This window comes from Oryctolagus cuniculus, chromosome 16 (assembly GCF_051225735.1).
Source record: "Oryctolagus cuniculus isolate XC-2025 breed Fujian yellow rabbit chromosome 16, ASM5122573v1, whole genome shotgun sequence".
NCBI lineage: Eukaryota > Metazoa > Chordata > Mammalia > Lagomorpha > Leporidae > Oryctolagus > Oryctolagus cuniculus.
In genome coordinates, this window is record NC_142882.1 from 66,530,189 (window position 1) to 66,557,500 (window position 27,312).

Consider the following 27,312-nt stretch of genomic DNA (forward strand, 5'->3'; position numbering starts at 1 on the left):
GAAAAATTACTATATCTCTTTCATATACAGGAAGTAGGCCAAACAATATAGTAGTTAAAATTCATCTAATATTTAAGTACCTACCATTTCGCAGGCACTATCCTAAAAACTGAAGACATAGGGGTAAACGAGACAAAATAATAACTATCACTTACTGAGTACTTACTATGTGCCAGGTACTATAAACCCATTTAAACCTCAAACCTAACACCTCTATGACACAGGTACTATTAATTTTCTTATTTTACATATGAGAAAACTGAGGCATAAAGTACACAGGTCCAACGAGAACTTGGCAGAAATACAGTTTTAAAAGTCTTGGCTCATACTGACTTTTATTCATCTAAAAATACTTCCAGTCTTACCTTCTTTGCCTCTGAAAGACCTTACAAACAAATCAGAATTGGATATGGCTCATTTTTAGATGTTCCTTTTTGGGAATATGGAAACAAAACTTCAACTAGCTCTATCTTTGCATCTAAAGAGCTAACACAGAAGACTTGATTTTGTTTCAATAGATGGGGAAAATTTCCTTTGTATGTTTTATCTCCATTACTGTAGGTACACTTACACAGCAACCTCTCTTTTGGATACCTACTTCTCTACTCCAGGTAGGTACTGTGGGGGTTAAAGATCAAAGAACCCTATCTCATTATAGGAGTGAGTTTGATTCAAACAAGGAAGGTCTCACTTCCTTGGTCATAGCTATTTGGCTTAAGAACACAGAAACATGATCTAAAGCATGGTCAATTTGTTTTCTTGGGGAATAATGGAGTTGAAAGATATTCTTTATTCAATGAAGTCATTTGAGAAGGCTGGTTGCCATCTCCTCTGGCTTGAGGAGAAAATGACTTCACCATGTTGAGAATATGCTATGGGGCACAAAAGCTTAGACAACATTTTGATCTAGATATGCATAGTCTATGTTTGCCTTTTTCAGTTAAGTGAATATAAACTTAAGCTTAAGTAGGTTTTGGTGACTTCAAAATCAAGTTTCAATGCATTTTTACAAAAGCATTCCATAAAATAGGTGTGTAGGACAATGTTACAATGAATATGTAAAGAACTGCTATTCTCTTCCTCTTTATCTGTGATCAAATATAGAACTGTCTATAGATCAAAAGATGGTTTATCTACTTCATTTTCAAGATAGTTTACAAAACATTAACCTACAAAGTCTAGGTGGTTACAAAGCATTACTTAATAATTCACTTTTTTTTAATCACAAAACCACAATACAGTTAGAAATACAAAATATTTTATTTTGAAACACTGGAAAAACATTAAAAGACAAATGTCCATTATTTAACCAGGAATATTAAGTCTATGGAAACTGTAAATCTTCTAAAATGTGGTAGATACTTCCAGAGAGCTAAATTCTGAAAATTAGCCTGTCTTCTGCTCTAATACCAATAATGCTTGATATGATGCAAAATATCAAGAAGGCTCTATAGTTATTCAAAGTCATCATCATTGGGTTCAACTTAATTACACAAGTAAAAGTTTTGTCCAAGATGTTCCTGACACTTGAAGCTTCCAGATGAATTTCACAAATATTAACAAAAGTATCTTCCTTTTTTGCCTGTGAATGTTTGAGTATTGCTGTACTGATGGCTTATATCCACTACAGATACTGGTTCTAGGCCAGCCCAAGGGTCTTCAAGCATTGAAGGCTTGAAATAATTTTCCAAGTCATTAGACATTCTTTTTTCTCTACCACGCCCTGATCCAAATGGTGTAGATGTCCTTGGAGAACCCTTTAGGAAAAAAATCATCAGTTAAAAAAAAAAAACATTTAGCAGAAATAACTGGTGCTTTTCCCTTTAGTGAAAGGCTAGTGGGGAACACATTCTGACTTGAAACCAAATATGTTCAACTGCAAAGTACATATTTCCTTCAATCCAGTGTTTTTAAAAAGTATTTTAAGTCAATTTAATAATCTCAATGCCCATTATCATTTCAAATACTTTCAAGTTTCTAATTTAGCAACTCTGCAAGTATTAAATACAAGAGGTGATGAAATCAAGCACAAGGATTATGGGATACATTAACTGTATTCAATCTTTCCTTGAAATTTCCATTTTTTTTCCTTAAAAAAACTTAATTTTAAACCCCTATAGCTTTAAAGTCTCCTGAATCTTTCATGAAAAAATATTTTAAAATATTTCTTAAAATTTATTTTCATTCAATTTGAAAGGCAGAGAGAGACAGAGACAGAGGGAGAAATAATAAGATTGAATCATCCACTGATTAACGTCCCAGATGCCTACAGCAGGGCTGAGCCCAGCTTAAGTCAAAAGACAGGGACTCAGATTTTCCCACGTTGAGTAGTAGGGGCCCAAGTATTGGAATCATCACTGCTGTGTTTCAGGGCCGGTATTAACAGGAAGCTCGATGGATGAGGCACCACGTGGCTACTGAATTGCTCTGCCAAAGGCCTGCCCCATGAAAATTTTCTATATTCTTAGCTCCAGGCTCAAAGAGACAGGGTTGGGTCAGCAGACATAAAGTTGGAAAACACCAAGTGGACACAAATTGCATATGAGGAAATCCTGGACCCATCTTTTCTTGTACACAGATGGAAAACTTCCACTACCACCGATTTTCCCTTGAGAGAGAACTTGGAACAGAAGCCAGAATAATAGCTTGAAAAATATATAAATAAATAAATACAGGTAGAAAAGAAAAAAGAAAAGGGGGCTGCTGCAGGAAGATGGCAGCAATCTGAAACTAGGAGAGACTGTATCCTAGGTATCCACTTTTCATTTTTTTTACTGAGCACAGGAGACTAGACTAATTCAGTGAGATAAACTGGTAAGGGCCTCAGACAGGGAGAGGAAACGGAAAATTAGGACAACCTGTGTCTCCGAGTGGCAGTGAACTGGTTAAATACAACAGGACGTACGATTCTGCCACATTTTAGGATAATCTTAAGACAACAACTTTAAGCCTCAGTTTACTCATCTGAAAAATAGGGTAAACAATAGTATCACCTCATAGAGGAGTAAAGAAAAATAGCTCACGTAAAGGGATTAGCAGTACCACGCCTGCCATACAGCAAGAGCTCGGCAAACGCTGGCTATTATTACCTGGGGGTGGGTCTGCTGCTGCCCTGGGGAGTAGCCGAATTGCTGCTGGGACCCCGCGGGGGACTTGGAGTAGGAGCCAGGGTAGCCGCCAGGAGACGGAGACCCGAAACGGCCCCCCGAGAAGCTGCCGCCGTGTCGCGGAGAGTGGCCGCTCCCGTAAGGCCTAGATCGGGGCCCGTACGGCGGCGTGTGGTGCGGGCTCCCGTACCCGTCCCGAGGGGAGGGCGGCCGCGGTCCGCCACCGCCCGGAGTACCCCGGAAGCTGCTCCCGCTACCCCAACTTCCGACACCCGGGCCGGGATAAGGAGGAGTCGGGGGTCGAAAATTCTGTCTGTTCATATCGCGCTGAAGCCGAGCACCTCGCTGCCGCGCTTTCCCACCGGAACTGCACCAGTCGACCCTCCTCTGAGAACTGGTCGTCCTTCACCAAAACAGTTCGCCTGTCGGCAGCGCGCTGCAACACATTGGTTCCGGCATCGAAAGGTTCCGCAAGGGACTGGCGTCCTAAATAAGTCACTGAGTTAAGTGGAGATTGAGTGGACTTAAGTGAAGGCGAGAGGAAGAAAAAAGATAAAGGAAGGGCCAATAACCTACCCCTTTCCTTTAGGCTGTTCAGTCCGGCGGTTCTTGGTCGGACTGACAAGCGAGCCCACACCACCAGGGTGGCAACCCGAGGCTGGGCGCGCTCGGCCCCGCCCCGTACCGCTCCGAGTGGGGCGGGATCGGAGGAGCCCGCGTGCGCCCCCAGTGGCTGCAGAAGACGCCGCGCCGGGTTCTCTCACACCGGGCAGACGCTGTCTGAGAGGAGCGCGATGCTGGCGAAGCTGGCAAGGGTGGTGGTTCTGCCGAGAACCCGCCTCCTGTCCGGCCGGGGCGGCGGGAGGGGGCTGTGGACCGGCCGCCCGCAGTCAGGTACACTCCGACTCTCGGTCCGGGCGGCGACAGGGACCCCTGCCCCAGCTTCCCTCTTGGGGCATCCTGACAGAGCCCGCGCTTTCGTGATGTTGCCCCGAAGCCCACAGTTTGGCTTTTCTCGCCTCCCGGTGCCCTGGCTCTGTGGCCCCGCGGCCAGACTCGCCCGGCTTTCTGGCCGCCTGGTGGTCGCTCTGCCCGGCGCCCGCGGCCCAGGCCAGGCTCGTCCGAGCTAGTCCGGCCCCAACGCGGGTACCCTTGGCGCGCGCCTCTGCACTCTGCCAAGTTGGCATTAACTTTAAACCTGGGCACCCAGCTGCATTTCAGAAAGGACTTCAGCCTGCTGCTTGGAATGACTTAGGGGAGAAGTTGTGCTAACAAAAACTGAACTTTACCCCTTTCAGTTCTTGTTCAGTGGAAGAGGGTTAAGGAGGGGTTAGGAACAGAGGCACCGATTTATTTAAAATAGCAAAATATGGCCAAAATTCTTGATATATTGTTTTGTAAATTTTTAAGAAAAGTGTGACAATTCAAGAATGATATCTCCTGTTTAATAAAAGACGTCGTAGTACCAGGCACCTGTCCCTGAATTATATTTATAGGATGAAATTTAGATTTACTGGTTTTCTAGAATTTTCTCTACCTTCTCAGAATTTGGGAATGATAGTCTACCATGAATCTGGAAATCAGCTTGTAGGATACAGAATCCTAAAGACCTGTAGGACTCATTAAATCATAGCCTACCGGGAAGTCCAGACCTGTGGTTTTCCTTAAGTCTGCACCCTCCTGCAGCTGCCTCTGCTCCCTGTGTGCTGTAAATGAGTTCTGTGATATGCTCAGCTGAAGAGTGTTGGCATCTTCTCAGCTTCCGTTCTCCTTGATGAATGGAAACACACACAGGTTTTTTGATTGGTTTATTCTGGGAGAATTAAGTTTGCCACAGTTCTTTTCTACTGTGGATTCGACTTGCAATGTCAAAGCAGAGTAATCCCATCAAGACTTGGTGATGCAGTTAAGGAGTAAAGACACCAGCCTGTCCGCTTTATTGTATAGTTCTGCCCCAGTCAAAAATTGGAATATTGTCTTTGATGTTTAGCTTAATGTCTGGCAATTGGGTACTCGGATATTTATTGAATGAGTTAAAGGGTCACATATGTCATATACAGTAATACAAAATTTATGGAAAATGGACTTAAAAGTTTGTTTTTGTCCAATTTTTAAAAAATCCATGCATTCAACGAGTCATCAGAAAGTTCACAAAAAATGTATACTATGAAAAACCTGTGCGTGGATTTCAAAATTTTTTCTGTATGAAAATATGCTTATCTTTTAATTCCATTTTCAGCCAACTGTTGGAAATGTCCTAATGGGCAGTGATTCTCACCTTTTGTTTCCTTCAACCAATCTACTTTGGAGAGGAGGTAGAGAAGTGAGGATGACAGGGACAAAATTACCTTTGTTCATTTTTGTAACTGTCCAAAACATGCAAAATATTGGATCATAGTGTGCTCAGTGAGGTGCTGTAAATTGTCTTCCTTGGCTTACACTTCAGAATGCTTTTCCTTGTGGTATATAGCTGTCTAATATGCATAGGAACTTGCATTAGCAAAGGGACAGGGGAAGGAATACAGTGGAAAATTTTTGACAGGTTGTTTCTGTGTGTCAGTGATGAAGGGTGAATTCTTAATAATTATATGAAAATCCATATTTGTTTTTTTTAAATATTTATTTATTCAAAAGATAGAGCTACAGAGAGAGGTAGAGACAGAGAGAGATGTCTTCCATCCACTGGTTCACTCCCCAGATGGCTGCAATGGCCGGAGCTGAGCTGATCTGAAGCCAGGAGCCAGGAGCTTCTTCTGGGTCTCTCACGTGGGTACAGGGTCCCAAGGACTTGCGCCATCCTCTACTGCTATCCCAGGCCATACTAGAGAGCTGGATCGGAAGAGGAGCAACTGGGACTAGAACTGGTGCCTACATGGGATGCCAGCGCTTCTGTGCCACAGTACTGGCCCCACTCCAGATTTGTTTTACTTCTGAAACCAGGTCACTTTCCTTTCTTCTTTCAATTAAAAAAATATTATTTATTTTGAAACAGGGACAAAAACAGACATAGAGAGCTCGAATCTGATTCAGTTCTCAAATACCCACAATATTCCAGGCTGGCCCAAGGCTGAAGCCAGCAACACAATTCAGACTCCCCTGTGGGTGGTAGGAACCCAGTTACTTGAGCCATCACTGCCATCTCTCAGTCTGCACTAGCAGGAAGCTGTACTCAGGAACTGGAGCCTGGAATCAAATGCTGGCACTACGATCTGGGATTTGGGCATCTTAACTACTAGGTTAAATACATGCTCCCACTTTCTTTTTTAATGATGAGAAATTGACCAAGAGAAGTTAAATGACTTAAGTTCACATAGCAAGTGGAAATTGGATCAGAATTTCCTGAATCCTAGGCAATTTTTTCCCCTAAGAAATATGAATTGGCTATCAGTTCATCCTTTAAAATTACAATAGATAGGTAAATATATTCAAAGTAGTGTTGTGTAGCTCATTTTAGATTCAAAGATATTTATGTATGACCTTAAATATTTGAATTTTATAAAATGTACCAAGGATCTTCCCAGACTCTAGCCTGGGAATTGCATTTTGGCTGCCTGAACTGGTGGACTTAAGATCACTAAACATCTGTTTGTTTTGAAATTTTTTTTTTGTATGATGGTGATTACAGGGGAAGAGAGATGAGGGGAATGGAAGGACTCACCCCCCCCCCCAGTTACTTAATTAGAAAGGCAGAGAGACAGAGACACAGAGAGAGGGGGGAGAGAGAGAGAGAGAGAGAGAGAGAGAGAGAGAGAGAGAGATCTTCCATCTGCTAGTTCATTCCTCAAATGCCCACAACAGCGAAATCTAGGCTAGGTTGAAGCCAGGAGCCAGGAACTCAATCAGGTATCTCACTAAGGTGACAGAGACTCAAGTATTTGAGCTATTGCTGCCTCTCAGGGTATGCAGTAGCAGGAAGCTGGAATTTCAATTGGAAGTGGAGCTGGCACTCAAATCCAGGCAGTGTGATATGAAATGTGGGCATCCCCCACAGGCTGATAATGACTGTACCACTGCCTGCCCATTTCCCATGAGCTTTTGAAGGTGTCCTCATGGGCAGTGATTCTCACCCTTTTTTTTTTTTTTATTATTATTTGACAGATAGAGTTAGACGGTGAGAGAGAGAGAGAAAGAGAGAACGGTCTTCATTCCCTTGGTTCACCCCCCTAATGGCTGCTACGGATGCTCTGCACCGATCTGAAGCCAGGAACCAGGTGCTTCCTCCTGGTCTCCCATGCGGGTGCAGGGGCCCAAGCACTTTGGCTATCCTCCACTGCTTTCCCGGGCCACAGTAGAGAGCTGGACTGGAAGAGGAGCAACCGGGACTAGAATCCGGTGCCCATATGGGATGCCGGCGCCGCAGGCAGAGGATTAACCAAGTGAGACACGGCACTGGCCCCGGTTCTCACCTTTTATTATCATCAAACCAATCTACCTAAGGGCAGAAAAGTGAAGAACTAGGGTGATGGATTTTTGTAATAGGTATGGTTTTGTTAGAAAGCACTGTTTAGGGAGGACCAGCATTAGAAGACAGGATCCTTAGTAAGGCAGTTCTTAAATGCAAAGACATTATGATTGGCAAGGTGCTGTCTTTAAGTAGCATTGCATACCAGGGTGTCAGCAGATAGAACATCAAGAAACTTCTTGAATACCTGTGAGTTACATGGGAAGCCCCAGAAATAACTAATTTTGTGATGGTGGCATGTTTCAGAAGTTCTATATATTTTTTTTGAAGATTTGTTTTTTATTTATTTGAAAGACTGAGTTACAGAGAGAAGTAGAGACAGAGAGAGAGGCCTTCCATCTGCTGGTTCGCTCCCCAGATGGCTGCAATGGTCGGCTACGCCGATCCGAAGCCAGGAGCCAGGAGCTTCTTCTAGGTCTCCTACGTGCATTCAGGGGTCCAAGGACTTGGGCCATCTTCTGCTGCTTTCTCAGGCCATAACAGAGAGCTGGATCAGAAGAGGAGCATCTGGAACTAGAACCAGCGCCCATATAGGATGCAGGTGCTTCAGGCCTGGGCTTTAATCTGCTGTGCTACACCGCCGAGCATACCAACCCAAAGAAACCTAAGTATAAATGTAAATGGAACTTTATCTATTTCTATAAGGCTAAGAATCTTTACTTATTTAGGTTATCTATGATGTTTTTGGTATTTGTTTTTTCAGTGGATTTCAATGTTATTGTTTTTGTTTTATTGTAGAGCCTTACCTTCAAAGAGTCATACTTGGAAGCCTAATATAAAAGAGCAGATTTGGGATCTTAGAGCCTTAATCCCTCTGTACCCTTACTTTAACTACCTTTTCCCTCTACCACCAACAAGGCTCCTAAGTCTACTTAAAGAAATTCCAGGGCTCTACAGAAATAATTTGAAAGCTACTATTTTAGGTAGGTGTCAGGTACTATCCAGTGTTGCAGATATCACATTGGTAACATTTGGTGATTTAGGAAGCAAATATTTTCATGTTTCTGCATTGTCAGGGCTTTCTAAATTAAAAACAAAACCAACCTTAGAACTTGGGTTAAAGGACAAGCAGTGGAAGTTAAAATATGACTGAATAGATAGAGAACTTCAAGGAGGTGAATGTTTATATTTAAAGGAATATAAAACACAAAGCCTGGAGATATTTCCAAGACTGTAAATCCAGAGAAGTGTATCTTTCCCCTGGACATATTTATTTACTTTCCAAAGTAATATTTTCATTGAAAAAGCAAGAATTTGGGGCTGCATTGTGATCTAGTGGGTAAAGCTGCTGCCTGTGATGCTGGCTTCCCACATTAGCACTGTTTTGAGTCCCAGTTGCTGTGCTTCTGATCCAAGGCTCTGCTAATGGCCTAGGAAAAACAGCAGAAGATGGCCCAAGTGGTTGTGCCCTTGCCACCCATGTGGGACACCCAGAAGAAGCTCCTAGCTCCTGTCTTTGGTCTGGCCTAGTGCTGGCTGGCCATTGCGGCTATATGGGGAGTGAGCCAGTAGATGGAAGGGCTGTCTGTATCTGTCTCTCCCTCCGTCTCTGTAACTCTAACTTTCAAATAAATAAATAATAAATGTTAAAAAGTGCAAGAAATAGAAGGAGACTGTTTTGAAGAGACTCACAGTCAACTTCCACTACTTCATTAAAGTTTGATCTTTTTATTTCTAAGTATGCAATGTAGTCAAGCACAGGTGAAATATTTTTTATGTCCTTTTCTTTGTGAAGATGTCTGACCCATGGGCCACATAAGGCCTGTGAAATAATTTAGTCTGACCCTGAGAAGGCAACCACAGATGGGACTCTACATAGCAGGCTAATTTTTAACTTGATAGTTTTTTATGGTCAGAGGATGTTGTTATAGAAATCCATTTTGTCCTTGTCTGAAAAAAAGGTTCCCCACCCCTTTTGTAGGCTAGTACTAGTATTCCTCTGTTGTAGATTAATATTCACCCAGGTATATCATAGTTACTAATACATTAACTCATATTTTAAAAATTTTCACCAAAAATAATAAAAATGTGACAGGTTACTTCTATGGGAAGAAAAATATGAAAATTTAAATATTGCTTTCCAGATACACAGTCTAAAATTTGTTTTAAGATGAATAAAAAAATTTGTATCATTAGACTCTGCATCTTTGTATTATCCCAATTATAAAAATGATACACACTGTCTGATTTGAATATGTCCTCCAAAAACTCATGTTGAAATTTCATTGCCTTTGTAATGGATTAGGAATGGGGACTTTGCCCGGCGTCGCGGCTCAATAGGCTAATCCTAACCCGGCACACCGGGTTCTAGTCCCGGTCGGGGCACCGGATTCTGTCCCAGTTGCCTCTCTTCCAGGCCAGCTCTCTGCTGTGGCCAGGGAGTGCAGTGGAGGATGGCCCAAGTGCTTGGGCCCTGCACCCCATGGGAGGCCAGGATAAGCACCCGGCTCCTGGCTTCAGATCAGCGCGGTGCGCCGGCCGCAGCGCGCCAGCCGTGGCGGCCATTGGAGGGTGAACCAACGGTAAAAGGAAGACCTTTCTCTCTGTCTCTCTCTCTCACTGTCCACTCTGCCTGTCAAAAAAAAAAAAAAAAAAGGAATGGGGACTTTTAAGTGGCGTTTTGGTCATGAGTGCTTTGCCCTCAGGCTGGTTTAAGGCCATTATTGCATCAGTAGGTTAATTATATCAAGAGTGGGTTACAATAAAAGCAAATTCCTTGGCTTTCTCTTGCTTTGATCTTCCAGCACTTTCATTTTGCACCATGGGACAATGCAACATGAAGGCCCTGGCTATATATATATATATATATATATATATATATATATATATATATGCTGGCACCATATACTTGTACTTCCCAGCCTCCAGAACAATGAGAAACAATTTTCTTTTTTCTTAATAAATTCTCCAGTTTGTTGTGTCTTGTCATAGTACCAGAAAATGAACTAAGAACACTTTTTGTAGAAAATGTGAAATGTGTAGGAGAATAAAAACTGAGAAAAAATGCTGATCTTTTATCCAAGAAGCACCTACTTAATGTTTAGATGGGAAAAAGAAACCTCAGATAGTTTATTTTTTTAAAAGATTTATTTATTTATTTGAAAGTCAGAGTTCCACAGAGAGAGAAGGAGAGGCAGAGAGAGAGGTCTTCCATCCGCTGGTTCACTCCCCAATTGGCTGCCAACGACTGGAGCTGCACAGATCCGAAGCCAGGAGCCAGGAACCAGGAGCTTCTTCCAGGTCTCCTACACGGGTGCAGGGACCCAAGGACTTGGGCTGTCTTCTACTGCTTTCCCAGGCCATAGTAGAGAGCTGGATCGGAACTGGAGCAGCCAGGACTAGAACTGGTGCCCATTGTGGGATGCCAGTGCTTCAGGCTAGGGCATTAACCAGCTGCACCACAGCACCCGCCCCCCTCAGATAGTTTAAAATAAAAGTTTTTTAATGGGAAAATCAACTGTAAATGAATTTTTATGTAATTTGAGAGTAGGAAAACATTATTCCTGTACAGAAAAAGAGTTAATGTGACAAGCCTCAGGCTGCTGTTGTTGGACCATTTTTTTTTTTTTAAAGATTTATTTATTTGAAAGTTAGAGCTACAGAAACTGAGAGGGAGAGGCAGAGATCTTCCGTCACTGATTCATTCCTCATACGGCCACAACAGCTGAGGCTGGGCCAGGATGAACCCAGGAGCCAGGAGCTTCCTCTAAGTCTCCCACGTGGGTGGCAGGGACCCAATGGGCCATCTTTGGCTGCTTTTCCCATGCCATTAGCTGGGAGCTCTGGTTGTTAAGGCTACTTAGGGAGTGAACTAGCAGATGGAAGATCTCTCTCTCTCTCTCTCTCTCTCTCTGTTTCTCTCACTCTGCCACCCTTTCTGTCAAATAAGTACATCTTAAGAAATATGAATAGCCCTCCATAAAAAGCGTTAGTTCTGAGGCTCTAATAAAAACCTTGGGTTCTGAGTCTCTGAAAGTGTTCCCTGGGGAGAAGCATTGCAATGTTTTTTGTTGCTGTTGAAAGAAGCATGCTTGGTGTGGTCTTCCATGACAGGGACAGAACATATGAAGCCTGTTTGTGGAGAGTTCTAGTCTCTGCCTTTATCTTTCCTTTTGCTAATCCCGTCATGTATCATTTTGCGGCAATGGAACCTTAGCTGTGAATACAATCAGATGCTCAGTCTTGTTACTCCTAACAAATCACTAAGTATGGGTGGTCTTGGGAAACCTTGAAGCAATACTAAAGGCAGAAACTAAGAAATTATTTTTTAAAAATGAAATTCTGACTGGTGCTGTGGCACAGCAGGTTAAAGCCCTGGCCTGAAGCGCCAGCATCTAATATAGGCACCAGTTCTAGTCCCAGCTACTTCTCTTCCAATCCAGCTCTCTCCCTTGGTCTGGGAAAGCAGTAGAAGATGACCCCTGGGCCCCTGCATCCATGTGGGAAACCGGCAGAAGCTCCTGGCTCCCGACTTCGGATCGGCTCAGCTCTGGCCATTGTGGCCATTTGGAGAGTGAACCAGTGGATGGAAGACTTCTCTCTCTCTGTCTCTACTTCTCTCTGTAACTTTGTTTTTCAAATAAGTAAAAATAAATCTTTAAAAAAAATGAAATTCTGAAGCAAGTTAAAAAAATCAGAGTTGATAGGGGAATGTTATTTTTACTGAGAAAAAAGTTATAAAAAATCCATATAAGTCAGTAAGAAAAATGTAAATATTCCTGTAGAAATATAGGCTATCAAGAATATATGAAAAGATATTAAAATTTTCTTTCAATTGCAAATTAAAGATGATGTCATGTAAATTTCTGTCAGATTTGCAAAAGGAAATTAAAAAAAACCCATAGAACCAAGATATTAGCTTCAGGATTATCAAAATGATATAAAACACTGGTTTCATACACTACTGGTATAAGTATTCATATTTTAAAAAAGATTTATTTATTTATTGAAAGGCAAAGTAACAGAGTGAGAGAGAGGGACACATACACACACACACAGATATCTTCTATCTACTGGTTCATTTCTCAAAGGGATGCAAACAGCCAGGGCCAAGTGAAGCCAAAGCCCGAAGCCATGATCTCCATCCTGATCTCCCACAAGGGTGGCAGGGTTCAAGAACTTGGGCCATCTTCTGTTGGTTTTCCAGGCTCATTAACAGGAAGCTGGGTCAGAAGTAGGGCAGCTGGGACTCCAGCCAGTACTCTGATGTGGGATGCTGGCATAGAAAGGTGCAACTTAGGCCTCTGTCACAACGCTGACTGCCCTAAATTTAATATATGTGGTGGATGATTTGATGTTATAGATGAAAGATTTTGAAGAGTTTCAAGAGGTGACTCTCCCTGGAAACAAGCTACTCACTTCCCTTTCCCATCCCCTAACACTCTAAAAGCCTTAACAAACATTCTTTTTAATGATTTTTTAAAAATTTATTTGAAAGGCAGAGTGACAGGGAGGGAGACACACACACACGCATACACACAGATCTTTCACCTGTTCACCTACTGGTTTACTCCCGAAACAGCCATGGCTGCCCAAGGAGCCAGGAACTCTCTCTGAGTCTCCCAGGTGGGTGGCAGGAACCTGGAGTGTTATCTTGCTGCCTCCCAGGCACATTAGACGAAGGTGGCTTGAAGTGGAGTTAGCACTTCATTTCGACTTCATTCCATTCCTTGGATATGTATGCAGGCTTCCCAAATGGCAATTTAACTGACTTTGCCACAATGCTTGCGCTCTTAACGGCTAATTTTTTAATTTATTACTTTGTGAGAAGTCCTGGGAGGATTGTGTAGCCCTTAACCCAGAAAGCATCTTTAATTTCTCCTTAGATGCTTCTTGCTCTTCAGAGTTACCTATTGGAAACTTGGTAAAAAAGTGTTCTTTGTCACATGCATATCTATCCCCATGTTTCTTCTAAGTTGCCCTTTCTCCACCGTGTGTTCCTCTTTGTTAAGTATCCTCAGTGTTCTGTGAAATAGGGCTTAGGATTTTATCTTTTTTTTTTTTAATGTCAAAAGGCCCTTGTTGCATTTCATACTGTGCCTTTTCTTTTTTGCTTTAATAAGTATAGTTCCCCACAAGTATCTTTGAAACAGTTTCATCAACATAGAGTAGGCACTATTTTACCAATTATCTCCTGGAAGGGTTGTTTTTTCTAATTTGCATGAAGATCTCCCCTTTGGTCAGTCTTCTGCCAGAGGAGAACGACATCACCAACAATGAGAAGCTTTAAGGGACCTCTTGGGGATGTGAACAGTCTTATAGTCAGTCGTTTTAACCTATCGTTTTCTTTCTTTCTTTCTTTCTTTTTAATTAATTTATTTATTGGAAAGGCAGAGTTACACACAGAGAGAAGGAGAGCCAGAGGGAGAAAGGTCTTCCATCCACTGGTTCACTCCCCAATTGGCTGCAACGGCCAAAGCTGAGCTGATCTGAAGCCAGGAGCCAAGAATTTCCTCTGGGTCTCCCACGCCGGTGCAGGGGCCCAATGACTTGGGCCATCTTCTACTGCTTTCCCAGGCCATAACAGAGAGCTGGATTAGAAGTGGAGCAGCTGGGACTTGAACTGGCGCTTAAATAGGATGCAGGCACAGCAGGCAATGGCTTTACCTGCTAAGCCACAGCGCCGGCTCCTTAATCTATCATTTTCTCCACCAGGTTTTGGTTCAATCACTTGTGATCTTTGGGACAGCTATCTTTAGGATGGCCTCTGGAAGAAATCTGAACACCTAAGGAAAAGTTTTTATTTCTGACTTAATTTTGGTTATGAATTGTTTATAAATTGATTTGTAAAGTCTATAAGTTAGAACTGTTTTCCACTTTTCTAAATGTCAAATGACAGTAGTGTTGTATCTCTTAAAAGATTTTGGAAAAACAGTTGTTTATTTTAAGTTGATATTTGTAAGTTCTTGTCAGTTACGTAAATTTTGGCTGTGTGAGGAATATGTTCTTTTTTTGCTTAGCAGGAGAAGGCTTATTATGAGGAAAGGCTTACCTGTAGTCTGCAGGAAAGACTACTTATGGAAGTGGAAGACCTGGCATTTAGTTTCTTTAAAACAATTCATGTATCCCTTAGAAAGTCTTCACATATTCCAATTTGGAGATTGCTTGTAAAGGGAAAGTGAAATAATCTACCCTGAAGTGCACTTTCTAGTCATTGGCTGTGATGCTTGGCATCTCTATTGGTCTGGATAGGCTAAGTTGTTCTGTGGTATTAATCAGCCCAGAATTGTGGTTGCTCAATACAAGAAAAGCATCTTTCTTGAATATTTAACTACACTATTTGAAATGTGTAGTCTCCAAGAGTAGAGGACTGGGGGATTTCATGGGATGTCCTTAAGGATCAAGCCTAGAATTAGGATAATACTTATGCCTTTGTTTCATTGGCCGGACAGCAGCCATTTGATCCTAGCCTAACTGCAAGAGAAGCTGGGAAATATGGAAAAGCAGAGTAATTTGAGATTAGCAGTGACCTAGACTTTGGTTGTGGCATGCCTTCACAGTGGGCTTAAAGCCCTGTTTTCTGGCCCTTTAGTCCAATACCTCCTGTAAATTTCTTGGTTCTTCATTAAAAATAGAATTCAATAGTTGCAAAAGCTGCTTAATTGCCAACCTCACAGTAATAGCTTTTTTTTTCTTTTTTCTTTTTTTTTTTTGCAGAGGAACAATTTTTAAGAAATTGGAAGTCACTAGGGGTTGAGTTATGAATTATCCATTGAACTATTATTCACTGGTTGTCCCTATACAATGTGATTACCTCACATATGAACATCACTTCCACACTACCTTTTTGGGGGTTGTAATAGAATTCTAGAACCATTGACTTATACTTATTTACAATGAGAATCAAATATACTGGCATTTGTAGTGGACATGCATTCAGCTCTGTTCTGTAAAAACAGTTTACTCTGAGAGTCAGTGAAGAATTTCATCTTCGATCTAAAATTATGAGTGGTAGCCTCCAAAGTATTAAGGGATAAAAACAGGTTATGATAATATATGTGTAGCACATGATTAGATTTTAACTAAAAATGGTACATCGATCTATGAAAGCATTGACACCAAAAATATTAGTAATTATTATGTTTGATAAAAAGTGAGTGATTTTGATTTTCTTTACTTTTTATTTTCTTAATTTCTAAATTGATTCTTTTGCTGTGTTCATTGTATATCTTATATTTACTCAATAATGTAATAGGGGTTCCAGCAATGAATAATAATTTAAGTAATTTTGTTGTATGTAAACTTAAACATTTGATGCTGAAGATTCATGTCCTATATACTATATAGATTTCAGAGAAAGAAAACTAATTAAAAATTATCATTTTGACACAGTTCTTTCATTGACAAGTTGTTAAAAGTAAAGTAGATGGGGCTGGTGCTGTGACGTAGTGGGTAAAGCTGCCTCATGCAGTGCCGGCGTCCCATGTGGGTGCCGGTTCGAGACCCAGCTGCTCTGCTTCCAATCCAGCTCTCAGCTATGGCCTGGGAAAGCAGTGGAAAATGACCAAAGTCCTTGGGCCCCTGCACCCGTGTAGGAGACCTGGAGGAAGTTCCTGGTTCCTGGCTTTGAATCGGCCTTGCTCCGGCTGTTGCGGCCATTTAGGGAGTGAACTAGCAGATGGAAGACCTTTCTCTCTCTGCTTCTGCCTTTACCTCTCTGTAACTCTGCCTTTCAAATAAAATAAATCTTTAAAAAAAAGACTGAGGTGGACCTTGACAGAGAATAATTAATCTGTAAATATATACATACATACATATATATATACACACACACACACAAGTTAATACACTCACACACACACTTACGAGTTTCAGTGAGTAGTAGAACTGAAATGTCATTAAGTCCATGAAGATCTTTTATCTTCTTTTTCAAAACCCTTTATTTATTATTTCCCACAAGTCTAGAAAATCAAACAAACAAGCAAACTGTTGCCTGGTGACTCCAAATTGTAATTGCCCTGGAATGTCTTCTTGTAATCTTGGCAGTACCCTACCCTCCTAAAAGTACCCACCACACTATTAGGAACAGAGGGCTTCATTCATGGCTTCTAATGCATGCTATAAGAAAATATCATGCTAACTATTGCAGGTGAAGCTTCAGCAGATTAAGAGAGCATACTTTGATGTCTGTCTTGTGTTTTCTCACTTGTAAGTCCTGATATCAAATTTAAAAATATTTTTGGTGTATATCACTTTTTAACTTGATACTAATATTTGATCAATTGTTTAATGACTTAACTTTTTTTTAACTTTTATTTAATAAATATAAATTTCCCAAGTACAGCTTATGGATTACAATGGCTTCCCCCCCCCACCCCCATAACTTCCCTTCCACCCACAACCCTCGCATCTCCTGATCCCTCTCCCATTCCATTCGCATCAAGATTCATTTTCAATTATCTTTGTATACAGAAAATAAATTTAGTATATATTAAATAAAGATTTCAACATTAACTTTTTTTTTGTCTTGTAGTTGACTAGTACGTGTGGGGTGCATGTCATGATCACTGTCTCACTATTGATCCACTTGTGTGTACATCTGTCAATTAACTCTACTCTAATGCTGCTCAAGTTTATTTGTGTCATGGATACCCTAGGGCCAAGTACTAGGCGAGTCCTAGAAAGCAACTCTGGCAAGCATAGAATTGATGGCAGCTTAATTATAATTATACTTCTTTGCATGGTCACCCAGCTGTATCATTATAATAACTTTCAATACTAGAGGCCAAATAAGACAGATATACAAGCTGCTCCATATATTTCAACAAATTACATTACAATTAATGCTTTTTCTAACTGTTTTCCCCCTTGTATACACCCAGTACTTGCACTCAGTCTATCAGTCTTTTACAAACCAGAAATGGCTCTATATATCCTTTTGCAGTATAGAGAATTGAGAACTATATGTTTCCCCATTTCTTAAATAAAATCTTGCATTTTCTCATTTCATATCTGGATTATATTTAATTTAATATGTGATATGACTGTTTAATACAAATATGACGATGAAAAACTTTTAGTGAGCATGTATTATGTTCCAGAAAGTGTAGTAAACACTTTACATGCAGGATTTCATTTGATCTCTCCAAATCCTATGAGATAGTACTTCAGCTGAAGAGGGGGAAACTCAGAAAAGTGCAGTTTCCTTACCTAAGGACCCTAGAGTAGTAAATAGTAGAGCAGGCAATTGAATCCACACAATTCAACTCCAGATTCATGCTGTTAACTGTTTAAAATTTGGGGCTGGAATTATGGCACAACAGGTTAAGCTGCTGCTGATATTCCATGTTGGAGTGTTGGTTCAAGTCCTGGCTACTCTGCTTTTGATCCATCTTACTGCTAATGTGCCAGGGAATGCAGCAGAAGATGACCCACATATTTGGGCTCCTGCTACCCATGTGGGAGACTAGGATGGAGTTTCTGGCTAGTGGCTTAAACCTGACTGAGACCTGGCTGTTGTACCCATTTAGAGAGTGAACCAGTGCATGAAAGATCTCTCTCTCTGCTGATCAAATAAATAGTCTTCAAAAAAGTCATAGCCTTGTTTTATGTGTGTATCTGTTTAATGACACTCTAGTTTATGTATTGTTCATTCATTAACATTGAACTCATGACCAACACCACTATAATTTTTAAAATTTTATCTAAGGTATACAAATTTCTTATATTTCATATATACAGATTTAGGAACATAGTGATACTCCTTTCCCTATAATTCCTTCTGCCCATGTTCCCACCCTATTTCCTCTCCTATTCCCATTCTTAATTTTTACAATGATCTACACTCAGTCTAGTTTAACCCTACACTAAGTAAAGCGCTCAACAAATAGTAAGAAGAAAAACAATACTGTTCTCATCAGTAGAGACAAGTGCTGTAAACAATCCTTGGATATCAAAATGTCAATTTCACTCCTATTCATTACATTTTTTGGTACTCTGTTATCACAGATCAGGAAAAACGTGTGGTATTTGTCTTTTGGGGACTGGCTTATTTCACTAAGCATAATGGTTTCTAATTGCATCTATTTTGTTGCAAAAGACAGGATTTCATTCTTTTTCTGGATGAGTAGTATTCCATAGTGTGTGTGTGTGTGTATATATATATGTATATATTATAATTTTTTTTTTGACAGGCAGAGTGGACAGTGAGAGAGAGAGACAGAGAGAAAGGTCTTCCTTTGCCGTTGGTTCACCCTCCAATGGCCGCCGCAGCCAGCGCGCTGTGGCCGGCGCACTGCGCTGATCTGATGGCAGGAGCCAGGTACTTCTGGTCTCCCATGGGGTGCAGGGCCCAAGGACTTGGGCCATCCTCCACTGCACTCCTGGGCCACAGCAGAGAGCTGGCCTGGAAGGGGGGCAACCGGGACAGAATCCGGCGCCCTGACCGGGACTAGAACCCCGTGTGCCAGCGCTGTAAGGTGGAGGATTAGCCTAGTGAGCTGCGGCGCTGGCCCTATTATAATTTTTTTATCCAGTCATCAGTTGATGGGCATCTGGGTTGATCCTGTATCTTAGTTATTGTGAATTGAGCTCTAATAAACATGGAAATACAGATAACCCTTTCATATGCTATTTCATTTCTCTTGGGTAAATTCATAGGAGCAATAGTACTCTAATTTATGCCCAGAGAAAGCTTATCTAACACATATTATTTTCTCCCTAAGGCATACCATAGTCTTGTGCTCTGATCTCCAAGATGAGGTCCTAAGTTCCCTTTCCTGCCCTACTCCATAGTGGTTGGAGTGTTGCTTCACTGTCTGCAGGAGGGGTAGTAGAAGTAGACCCTTAGCTACCTGGCTAAGGAAACTCTAAGGTCTCAGTGTGCTGGTATGTGCCTGGGGCAGGGGCCATGGTACTGGATTTCAAGTCTAAGTTCTGAATTAATTCCACCTCCCTTTACCAAGCCAGAGGTGTGGTGTCTCTCCACCCCATGCTACTTGTAGTTGGGGGAGAGGTACTGTGGGAAGCTGTCTACTTCTTCCTGTCTTCAACACATATTTTCTTATTATTACAGTAAAATCAGGCATTGCAGTCTCTCACCTGGCTTCTTTGGCTCTTGTGAAGGTGACTTCAGTGTGAGAATAGGTGTGATAACTGGTGTCTCTTGGGTGAGATGAACATCTGAGTTTCTTATTCAGCAGCCATCTTGCTGGAAGCCCACCTGTGACTGCAATTTCTTATTATAAAAAAAAAAACTGGCTTTTTTAAAGGAGAGAATGACTACCATAAAGATTTCTAGTATTCCTTACTAGAGGAGCTTGGTCTGTGGATCCCCTCATAAGAATCATTTCCTTCTTGTGACCAATCTTAAGCCTGTTGTAGTATATACGAAAATATGTAAATTCTGTAACCGATATTCTTAATACATTCATGATTTTTTTCCTTTTCTTCCCCCCCAAAGAAACCTTTTATTTAATGAGTACAAATTTCATAAGTGCAACTTTAGGAATATAGTGATTCTTCCCACCATACCCACCCTTCCACGCCCATTCCTACCCCACCTCCTCCTCCTTCTCCCATTCCCAGTTCCATTCTCCTTTAAGGAAAAAAAAAAAAAACAAAAAACCATTGTTCCTCGACAGTCAAGACAAGTGCTGTTCGAGTCATTGCTTCTAAAGTGTCAATTTCACTTCTACAGATTTCCTTTTAGGTGCTCTATTAGTTACCACAGATCAGGGAGAACATATGGTATTTCTCCCTTTGGGACTGGCTTATTTAATTAAGTATGATGTCTTCCAGATTCATCCATTTTGTTGTAAATGACCAGATTTCATTTTTTTTTTTACCGCTATGTAAATATCACATAATTTCCTAATCCAGTCATCAGTTGACAGGCACTTAGGTTGATTCCATGTCTTAGCTATTGTGAATTGAGCTGCGATAAACATGTGGGTGCAGATAACTTTTTTATTTGCTTATTTCATTTCCCTTTGGTAAATTCCCAGGAGTGGGATGGCTGGGTCATATGGTAAGTCTGTATTCAGATTTCTGAGGTATCTCCATTCTGTCTTCCATAGTGGCTTTACCAGTTTACATTCAGCAGTGGATTAGGGTATCTTATCCCCCACATCCTTGCCAGCCTTGTTGTCTGTTGATTTCTGTATGAAAGCCGTTCTAACTGGGGTGAGGTGAAACATCACTGTGGTTTTGATTTGCATTTCTGTGATGACTAGTGATCCTGAGCATTCTTTCATGTGTCTGTTGGCCATTTGGATTCCCTCTTTTGAAAAATGTCTGTTGGCCGGTGCCATGGCTTAATTGGATAATCCTCCACCTGTGGCGCCGGCACCTGGGTTCTAGTCCCTGTTGGGGCGCTGGGTACTAGTCCTGGTTGCTCCTCTTCCAGTCCAACTCTCTGCTGTGGCCCAGGAGGGCAGTGGAGGATGGCCCAAGTGCTTGGGTCCCTGCACCTGCATGGGAGACTGGGAGGAAGCACCCGGCTCCTGGCTTCGGATTGGCACAGTACTGGCCGTGGTAGCCATTAGGGGAGTGAACCAACAGAAGGAAGACCTTTCTCTCTGTCTCTCTCTCACTGTCTACAACTCTCTCTCTGTTTCTCTCTCTCACTGTCTAACTCTGCCTGCCAAAAAAAAAAAAAAAAAAAGAAAGAAAAATGTCTGTTTAAGTCCTTTGCCCATTTCTTTTTTTTTTTTTTTTTTTTTTTTTGACAGGCAGAGTGGACAGTGAGAGAGAGAGACAGAGAGAAAGGTCTTCCTTTGCCGTTGGTTCACCCTCCAATGGCCGCCGCGGCCGGCGCACCGCGCCGATCCGGTGGCAGGAGCCAGGAGCCAGGTGCTTTTCCTGGTCTGCCATGGGGTGCAGGGCCCAAGCACCTGGGCCATCCTCCACTGCACTTCCCTGGCCACAGCAGAGGGCTGGCCTGGAAGGGGGGCGACCGGGACAGAATCCGGCGCCCCGACCGGGACGAGAACCCGGTGTGCCGGCGCCGCTAGGCGGAGGATTAGCCTAGTAAGCCGCGGCGCCGGCCTACCTTTGCCCATTTCTTAACTGGATTGTTTGTTGTTGTGGAGTTTCTTGATCTCTTTATGTATTCTGGTTATTAGTCCTGAATCAGTTGCATTGTTTGCAAATAATTTTTCCCATTCTGTTGGTTGCCTCCTCACTTTCCTGAGTGTTTCTTTTGCAGTACAGAAGCTTCTCAATTTTATGTAGTCTCATTTGTTAATTTTGCCTTTGATTGCCTGTGCCTCTGGGGTCATTTCCAAGTACTTTTTGCCTGTGTCAATGTCTTGCAGGGTTTCCCCAATGTTCTCTAATAATTTGATCATATCAGGTCATAGATTTAGGTATTTAATTCATTTTGAATGGATTTTTGTATAAGGTGTAAGGTAGGGGTCTTGCTTCATACTTCTGCATGTGGAAATCCAGTTTTCCCAGGACCATTTGTTGAAGAGACTGTCCTTGCTCCAGGGATTGGTTTTAGCTCCTTGGTCAAAGATAAGTTGGTTGTGGATGCTTGGATTGATTCCTGGCATTTCTATTCTGTTCCATTGGTCTATCCATCTGTTTTTTTTTTTTTAAATATTTATTTATTTATTTTAAAGGCAGAGTTACAGAGAGCAGAGGATGAGAGAGGGAGGGAGGGAGGGAGAGAGAGAGAGAGAGAGAGAGAGAGAGAGTCTTCCATCCTTTGGCTCACTCCCCAGATGGCTGCAATGGCCTGAGCTGCACTGATCTGAAGCCAGAAGCCAGGAGCTTCCTCCGGGTCTCTCACGTGGGTGCAGGGGCCCAAGGACTTGGGCCATCTTCTACTGCTTTCCCAAGCCATAGCAGAGAGCTGGATTGGAAGTGGAGCAGCTGGGACTCAAACCAGCATCCAAATGGGATGCCGGCTCTGCAGGTGGTGGTTTTACCCACTACGCCACAGCACACCAGCCCCTATCCATCTGTTTTTGTACCAGTACCAGGTTGTTTTGCTTTTAATTGCCTTGTAGTATGTCTTGAAATCTGGTACTGTGATTCCTCTGGCTTTGTTTTTGTTGTGTAAGATTGTTTTAGCTATTCAGGATCTCCTGTGTTTCCATATTAATTTCAGCATCATTTTTTCTAGATATGAGAACAAAGTGTTTGGTATTTTGATTGGTATCGAATTAAATTTGTAAATTGCTTTCAGAAGAATGGACATTTTGATGATAATGATTCTTCCAATCCATGAACATGAAAGATGTTTCTTTCTTTCTTTCTTTCTTTCTTTCTTTCTTTCTTTCTTTCTTTCTTTCTTTCTTTCTTTCTTTCTTTCTTTCTAATACAGATTTTATTTATTTTATTTGAGAGTTAGAGTTGCAGACAGAGGGAGAGACAGAGAGAGAGGTCTTTCTTCTGTTGGTTCACTCCCCAAATGACCGCAACGGCTGGAGCTGCGCCGATCAGAAGCCAGGAACCAGGTGCTTCTTCCTGGTCTCCCACGTGGGTTCAGGGGCCCAAGGAATTGGGCTATCTTCTGCTGCTTTCCCAGGCCATAGCAGAGAGCTGGACTGGAAGAGGGGCATCCAGGACTAGAACCGGTGCCCATTTAGGATGCCGGTGCTGCCGGCAGAGGATTAACCTACTGCGCCACGGTGCCAGCTCCAATCTTCCTCTATTTCTTTCTTAATGTTTTGTAATTCTCATCATAGAGATCTTTGACATCCTTGGTTAAGTTTATTCCGAGATATTTGATTTTTTTTTGCATCTATCGTGAATGGGATTGACCTTAGCAGTTCTTTCTCAGCTGTGGAATTTGTGTATACAAAGACTGTTGATTTTTGTGTATTGATTTTATATCCTGCTGCTTTACCAAACTCTTCTATGAGTTCCAACAGTCTCTCGGTGGAGTCTTTTGGATCTCCTGTATATAGAATCATGTCATCTGCAAATAGGGATTATTTGACTTCCTTTTTTCCAATTTGAATCCCTTTGATTTGTTTTTCTTGTCTATTGGCTCTGGATAAAACTATTTTGAATATAGTTAGAATATATTGAATAGTAGTGGTGAGAGTGGGCATCCTTGTCTGGTTCTAGATCTCAATGGGAATGCTTCCAACTTTCCCCCATGCAATAGAATTCTGGCTGTGTGTTTGTCATGAATTTCCTTGATTGTGTTGAGGAATGTTCCTTCTATAACAAATTTGCTTAGAGTTTTCATCATGAAAGTGTGTTATATTTTGTGTGTGTGTGTGTGTGTGTGTGACAGGCAGAGTGGACAGTGAGAGAGAGAGAGAGAGAGAGAGAGAGAGAGAAAGGTCTTCCTTTTACCATTGGTTCACCCTCCAATGGCCAGCGCACCCCGCTAATCCGAAGCCAGGAGCCAGGTGCTTCTCCTGGTCTCCCATGAGGGTGCAGGGCCCAAGGACTTGGGCCATCCTCCACTGCACTCCCGGGCCACAGCAGAGAGCTGGACTGGAAGAGGAGCAACAGGGACAGAATCCGGTGCCCCGACCGGGACTAGAACCTGGGGTGCCAGCGCCGCAGGTGGAGGATTAGCCAAGTGAGCCGCGGCGCCGGCCAAAAGTGTGTTGTATTTTATCAAATGCTTTCTGTGCATCTATTGAGATAATCATAAGGTTTTTCTTTTTCAGCTTGTTAATGTGATGTGTCACACTTATTGATTTGCAAATGTTGAACAAATCTTGCATACCAGGGATCAATCCCACTTGGACTGGGTGAATGATCTTTCTGCTGTGTTGTTGGATTCAATTGGTCAGAATTTTGTTGAGGATTTTTGCATTTATGTTCATCAGGGAAATAGTACTGTTTCTCTGGTGTGCCTTTTATGACTTTAGGAATTAAGGTGATGCTGGCTTCATAGAAAGAATTTGGGAGGATTCCCTCTTTCAGTTGTTTTGAATAACTTGAGAAGTGGAATTAGTTCTTTACATGTCTGGTATAAGTCAGCAGCGAAGCCATCTGGTTCTGGGTTTTTCTTTATTGAGAGGGTCTTTATTGCTGATTACATTTCTGTCTTGGTAATGGGTGTGTTTAGGCTTTCTGTGTCTTCATGGCTCCATTTCAATAGGTTGTATGTGCCCAGGAATTTATCCATTTCTTCCTGGTTTCCTGGTTTGTTGGCATACCGTTCTTTGTAGTAATTTCTGATGATTCTTTTTTATTTCTGTGGTATCTGTTGTTATATTCCCTTTTTCATCTCTAATTTTATTGATTTGAGTATTCCCCTTCTTTTCATTAGTTGGGCTAATGGTTTGTCAATTTTGTTTATTTTTCCAAACAACCAGCTCTTTGTTTTGCTTATCTTTTGTATTTTTTTGATTTAATTTTTTATTTCTTCTCTGATTTTAATTATTTCTTTTCTCCTACTAGTCTTGGGTTTGCTTTGCTGTTGTTTTTCTAGATTCTTGAGATGCACTGATAGGTCATTTATTTGGTGCCTTTCCAATTTTTTGATGTAGGCACCAGTTGCTATAAACTTTCCTCTTAACACTGCTTTTGCTGTATCTCATAAGTTTAATATGTTGTTATGTCATCTTCATTTGTTTCCAGAAATTTTCTGATTTTTTTTTTTTGATTTCTTATGTGACCCACTGTTTTTCTCCTCTAGTTTGGTGGGTGCACTATCCCTCATGGAGTTCCAAGCTGGGTTCCCCTAGACCTTTCCTACAGCTTTTTCACCACTGGCTTGGGCTACTGCAGTCTGGTTTCACCTCGCTCACCAACGCTGGTGTGGTGGCTCTTGGCTGCTGGGGTCCTAAATTGTGTGCATCCTCGCCCTCCACATAGGTCAACTATTTTCCTCCAATTTGTGTCCCATTCGTGATTGACCTTTCAGAGAATTATTCAAAAATGCATTGAACCCCAAATTTTTTAAAATGCATGCATGTACTGTAAATTATTACTGATGGGAATGTGAGATGATACAGATGTTTTGGGAGATAGTTTGGAAATTTCTTATAAAACTAATCCTTATGATCCAGTAACCATGCTCCTTGGTATTTATCCCATTAATTATAAAACTTGTGTATACACAAAAACATGTCCACAGTGTTTATAGCAGCTTTATTTCTAATTTCTGAAACTTGGAAGCAACCAAGTGTCTTTACTGTGGGTAAATGAAAAAATAAACTCTGGTACATCCAATGGATATTATTCAGTGCTAAAAAGAAATGGTGTACCATCCATGAAGAGACATGAAAGAATCTTAAATGCATATTACTAAGAGAAAGAAGCCAATTTGAAAATGCAACATACTGTATGATTTCAGCTATTTGTGACATTCTGGTAAAGACAAACTGATGGAGATAGCACTAGATCAGGAGTTAGGGGAATGGTGAAAAGAACAGGCCAAGCAGAGAGGATTTTTAGAACAGTGAAATTTTCTGTATATTGCAGTGATAGATACATATGCTTGTCCAATCTCATATAATGTACAATAGTATGCATGAACCCTGATGTAATCTCTGGTGATAATGCGGTGTCATTATATGTTTATCGATTTAAAAAAGTACCTCTGTTGTGGGGGGTGTTGAAAGTGGAGGAATCTGGGTATTGGATGATTGAGGAAGGGTCATATGGGAAAGCTTTGTGGCTCCTGTCCAATTTTCCTGTACTTAAATTGCTCTAAAAAATAAAACCTACCGGGGCTGGTGTTGTGGTGTTGCAGGTTGGACCTCTTCCTGCAATGCCATCATTCCATATGGGTGACGGTTCAAGTCCTGGCTGCTTTACTTCTGATCCAGTTTCCTGTTAACATGCCTAGGAAAGCATCAAAAAATAGCTCAGGCTCATGGGCTCCTACTCCTGCATGGGACACCTGTAAGAAGCTCCTGGCTTCAGCTTGGCCCAGTCCTGGTTGTTGTAGCCATTTAGGGAGTGAACCTGTAGGTGGAGGATTTCTCTCTTTCTGTTTCTGTCTTTGTGTCACTTTGTCTTTCAAATCAACCAGTCAGTCAATCAATAAATCTATCTTGAGATAAAGAAAACAGAATATGAATGATTCTGCCTTCTTCCTTTGATAATTAATAATCAATACTCTTTAAATATTTTCTGTTTTGCCAGATACTGACAATATGAAACCATTGGAAGGTGTTAAAATTCTGGACCTGACAAGGTTTGTATTGATTTATCTGTGTTTTATTGACTGGATTTTCTTTCTCTCTAAAATATTTGTTTATTTATTTATTTGGATAAAAAGACACTGCTATGCTTATATTGAAATTTTGGGGATGAAAGAAGAAAATAAAAAATTACATGATTTTATTCAAAAAGGAAATTAGTGTAATATGTTATTATGTATTTCCCCTAATCTACATATATATAATTTTTATGCTTTTTCTTTTCTTACTTAAAAGAGAAAGACAGGGAGAGGGAGTAGAATATAAATAGAAACACAGAGAGAGATACACACAGAGAGACAGAGAGAGAGAGAATGATAAAGAAAGATCTTCCAAGCCGGCGCCGTGGCTCAATAGGCTAATCCTCCACCTTGCGGCGCCGGCACACCGGGTTCTAGTCCCGGTTGGGGCGCCGGATTCTGTCCCGGTTGCCCCTCTTCCAGGCCAGCTCTCTGCTATGGCCAGGGAGTGCAGTGGAGGATGGCCCAGGTGCTTGGGCCCTGCACCCCATGGGAGACCAGGAAAAGCACCTGGCTCCTGGCTCCTGCCAGGATCAGCGCGGTGCGCCGGCTGCAGCGGCGGCCATTGGAGGGTGAACCAGCGGCAAAGGAAGACCTTTCTCTCTGTCTCTCTCTCTCACTGTCCACTCTGCCTGTCAAAAAAAAAAAAAAAAAAAAAA

The 27,312-nt window shown here is 41.6% G+C and overlaps 2 protein-coding genes across 2 annotated transcripts in view; one reads left to right on the top strand and one right to left on the bottom strand.

The window, feature by feature from the left end:
- Nucleotides 1-1,241: 1,241 nt before the first annotated feature.
- Nucleotides 1,242-3,478, bottom strand: MPLKIP (M-phase specific PLK1 interacting protein). Its single transcript, XM_008261671.5, has 2 exons — nucleotides 3,090-3,478; nucleotides 1,242-1,757 (listed from the first exon to the last, which is right to left on the bottom strand). The coding sequence occupies exons 1-2, from the start codon at nucleotides 3,426-3,428 to the stop codon at nucleotides 1,557-1,559; spliced, it is 540 nt and encodes a 179-aa protein (XP_008259893.1). The 5' UTR covers nucleotides 3,429-3,478; the 3' UTR covers nucleotides 1,242-1,556.
- A 205-nt stretch (nucleotides 3,479-3,683) lies between these two features.
- Nucleotides 3,684-27,312, top strand: part of SUGCT (succinyl-CoA:glutarate-CoA transferase) — an 800,879-nt gene continuing 777,250 nt past the window's right edge. The window contains exons 1-2 of the mRNA XM_008261668.5: nucleotides 3,684-4,001; nucleotides 26,578-26,629. Of these exons, the coding sequence (XP_008259890.3) occupies nucleotides 3,902-4,001; nucleotides 26,578-26,629 (152 nt within the window). The 5' untranslated portion in view covers nucleotides 3,684-3,901. The remainder of the gene's footprint in view (nucleotides 4,002-26,577; nucleotides 26,630-27,312) is intronic.